The 4135-nt window shown below is 35.0% G+C and overlaps 1 protein-coding gene across 1 annotated transcript in view; it reads right to left on the reverse strand.

The window, feature by feature from the left end:
- Positions 1-1458: 1458 nt before the first annotated feature.
- Positions 1459-4135, reverse strand: part of LOC110103416 (vacuolar protein sorting-associated protein 2 homolog 2) — a 13525-nt gene continuing 10848 nt past the window's right edge. The window contains exons 8-11 of the mRNA XM_020832129.2: positions 2344-2424; positions 2187-2222; positions 2029-2090; positions 1459-1716 (exon numbers count right to left, since the gene is read on the reverse strand). Of these exons, the coding sequence (XP_020687788.1) occupies positions 1647-1716; positions 2029-2090; positions 2187-2222; positions 2344-2424 (249 nt within the window). The 3' untranslated portion in view covers positions 1459-1646. The remainder of the gene's footprint in view (positions 1717-2028; positions 2091-2186; positions 2223-2343; positions 2425-4135) is intronic.

Below are 4135 nucleotides of genomic sequence, written 5' to 3' on the forward strand. Positions count from 1 at the left end.
CATAAATGTAAAACTGTGTGAGACTTCCATTTATTTTTTGTATAATTGTCAATGCATGTACATGTCCATACGTGATTAATGATCGTGACTTTAGAATCATGATTTATGATCATGAATACTTAGGCTTCGTTTGGGACGGCTTTTTTACTGCTTCTTAAAGCAGCTTTTTAATACAAATTTTAATTTTTTTACTAAAAAATTACTTTAAGAAGCAGTAAGAAAGTCATCCCAAACAAAACCTCAATTTGCACATTTCATGAGTAGCTTTTCATCTCTGATAACAATAACACAGCCAAACAAGGATATAAAAAAAATAACAAATATTTTAGATGCTAACTCAAGGTTTCATTTCATATGCAGACTTAGGCTTCATTTGGGACGGCTTTTTTATTGCTTTTTAAAACGGAGTTTTAATACAAATTTTTTTATTTTTGTACTAAAACTCCGTTTTAGAAAGCAATGAAAAAGCCGTCTCAAACGAAGCCTTAATCCAATATTCATGATCTCTACAGAAAAATCCAAAAAAGAAAAGCAACAATTTAATATTACTAACCAAAACAACAGTACTAAATCAATTCAGTGTTCTCTACATTGGACAACTATCCATGATCTTTATCCATTAGTCATATTCCTGAAAGTTTATCATTTTCATTTTCTTCAAATAAACAATCTCCAATCACCTTATTACAGGTGAGTTTTTCTTTTTAATATATATTTGCAGATAAAGTCGGTGCTTGAATCCGGCCCGCCCATCCAGATTCTCAAATTTACTTTCAACCAGTTCACATTGAGTTCGAGTGCTATGAATTAGCTGGTAAAACATGTCAAACAACATAAACTCTAGAATTTTTTCTTCCTTTTTAAGCATATTATGAGAAGATTTTGAAGTTTTCTTTGCCTAGTCATCAATATTTTCCAGTAGATAATGGAGAAAGAAATTAGACAAATCAGAAGCACAAGGAAGCAAGCTTATCGAAGGCTTCTTTGGGATTGCTTCAAGTAGGGACAAAATGCATGATTCAAAACCATCAAATGTTTGGTCCAGTTTCTTTGTTGTGGTTTGAGATTACATTATACTTTTTTTTTTTAATTTTGTTTAGGTTTTAATACGAAAGAAAACATATTTGATAACTTATGATGGTGGTGTTGATGGTGGCGGTGATGGCGGCGGTTGCTAGTGGGGCAGTAGCAGCATCTGATTGTTGTGGCTATTGCAATGAACGCATGGCTTGGCCATGGCTGTAGCAGTAGCAACCAACAAGTGCTGGCAACGGCTGGCAGCTGTGCTATTAGCAACTGCCAATATAGATGGTTATTTTTTAAAAAAACATAGATCACCTAAAAGTTTTTTAGCAGATTTTCAAAAACAACTTGATTTATTTTCAAAAGCAAAAAATAAAAAGCTGTACACACAATAAACATTTTTTTTAAACAGAAATGATGCAACCAGGTCTTAGCTTAACCAAGAATTTAAAACTATTATTAGAGTAACTCATGTTTTTAGCATACATATAATTCATATACTAACCAAAAGAATACAATAATACTGCAATAGGTATATCAATCAATAAGCAACAAGAACCTTTCTATTTAGCCAAGATTTATTACATACAAGAGGCTAGGCTTACTCATTCAATGTTCAGAGGTCAGATGCGACGCAAGGATGCCAACCTCTTCTCCAAGTCATTAACATCCGGCATCACAGGAGCTACAGTTCTGTCATCACATTATGCAAAAATTGAGTATTTTTTAAGTGATGGAGATAATCATTATGGAGTTGTGTTGCTTTTTATCGTATTGAATTGTGCTGTTAAGTAAAATAGATAGCTATTGAGTAAAAATGCCGTTAAGTTTGATTTTTGAAGCTATGATAAATGTACTTGTTTGATACAAGATTGTTGCTATAGTGACTTGAAAATACGATAATTTATTCATTCTTTACTATGGAGAATAGAGTCTCACAATTTGAATAACAGTTGAGACCAGTTTGAATACATAACACAGCCACGAAAAAAAATCAATTGATACCTTGGAGCTTTCTCAACTTTCGTGGTATTGGCCGCAATGCGACCTTTTGGAGCTGATGACAACTGCAAGCAAACAAAATCCAAGTAACAGAGTCAGTTCAAGATTGCTGCTCCTTCTGTGAGGTAAAAAAAGCACACAGATGTGAAACAAAACATCACCTGCGATGCAATATCAACGCCAATCTCATCAAGCACCTAACACCAGAGATTGTATTCAAATGGAAAATTTTAATCCCATATAACTGCTTTTTGCAAGAGATTGTATTCAAATGGAAAGAATATATCTGTGAACTTGTATTAAGGATGAAAAACTTACTTGGTTGGTTAGTTCCTCTGTTTCCTCTTCTGCTTCATCTTTGTCCAAAGTTTCATCAATTGCCTCTGACATCATCTCAAGCTGCATTGAAGAAGTAGATGTCCTAACTTAGTTTAGAAAGTAATGAGAATGTAGAGATAAAAAGGAAACTCAGATTAGCTTGTATATCATCTTTTCTGATAGCAGTGAAAGTGAAGCATGTTTACAAGCTCAGAAGGTACCTAAAGAACAAAATTTGAAGTCACAGTAAAAAAATGCAAATAACCACAAATGCAAAATTGGAAGGACTAGTGTGCCTAATGATATTTCTTTGTAGGATTGGTCGCTTGTGAGTTTGTTTTGATGAATTTTCATAATTTAAAATAAAATGATTTCTATTATCTTATCCAATAAAATGATTTCTATTATCTTATCCAATATTGTCATATGTGCTAAATAAAATATAGCAAGAATTTTCCTGATTCATGATCCTGATATTCTAAGTGTTGCCGTAGCACTCATGCATGAGATCTTCATTAAGTACCTCTTTTCCTGGATCTTCTCTTCTTTTGATTTTTCCCAATTGCAATTTACCTTCTCCAAAGGCCTTTGCTAATCTCTGGATGATCGTCTCAACTAAAGTCATACTAGTTTTTTTGTAACAGTTCGAATTAGATTTGTCTCTAGAAACCAAAAAAAAAACTTTCATGTTGCTAAGCATGTCGAAGCCCCATTTACTTTGGATATTTAATAAGAGGTAGTTAATAGAGCTGCCAATTTTGAAAGACACAATCTACCAAAGGTGGCAACATCAAAAAATGAGTCATGGAAAGCCTCTGAAACTAGAGGGGTGAATGGGCATGTTGCATGTACCTATAAAATTGATTAAGTGAGAGGTTGTTGCTAACACCGTTGGAACCAAAAGTCACACTCAGCTAGCATAGTTGTAAATTAGTAATGTAGAAATATAGAAAAATAGCAAAGCTAGCATAGTTGTAAATTAGTAATGTAGAAATATAGAAAAATAGCAAAGTAAAAAAAAAACTACTTAAATTTTATTATTTGATTATGCACAAAGTGTAACACTATTGTTGTCGGGTCTCAAGCCTTACATAAGAAAAATATAAGGTTAGATTAAGTAGTCAATAGCTAGCATAAAACTTGTCAAACAATCATAACAATAATTCTTTAATATTACTGATTTCTAACCACCAACCAACCCAGCCGGCCCCACTCGCGCAACTGCTCTCTCCCAAACGGTGCTCTCAAGTGTAACTTCCCTCACATAACTACCTCTCTCGCTCTCAATTAAATACATGCGCACACAAGAACCGAACATCTCACGCTCTCTCAAAACCGAACGCAAGAAACTCGCGAAGGCTCCCTCCCGCTCTCACAATCCCACACGTTGGATCCTCAGCCGCTACACGCGCATTGATCCCATATGCACCGAACCTTGACGTCGTCTACTAATTCACATGATAAGAAATAAAACCTGAAAAATCCTGACCATCCTCACACTCCTGCTCCTCTGCCTTGACCTAAAATCATTTAACAACATATAATCTATGATGCACCGCACGCCTCTTAAAGAGGGTATGCAGTGTCGGACACGTGTCGGACACGGACACGCGTCGGACACGGCATGGACACGTGTCCGACACGGCATTGGAGTGTCGGAATTAAAACATTAAAATTTAAATCGGACACACGTGTCTGACACGCGTGTCCAGTTATTAAATGATAAAATCGTCCGTTCTATTTAGCCATTTCGCGAACAAGAAGCCCTATTTTTCCGATCCACGAAAGAAAT

Source organism: Dendrobium catenatum, unplaced genomic scaffold (assembly GCF_001605985.2).
Source record: "Dendrobium catenatum unplaced genomic scaffold, ASM160598v2 fragScaff_scaffold_1056, whole genome shotgun sequence".
NCBI classification, from domain to species: Eukaryota; Viridiplantae; Streptophyta; class Magnoliopsida; order Asparagales; family Orchidaceae; genus Dendrobium; species Dendrobium catenatum.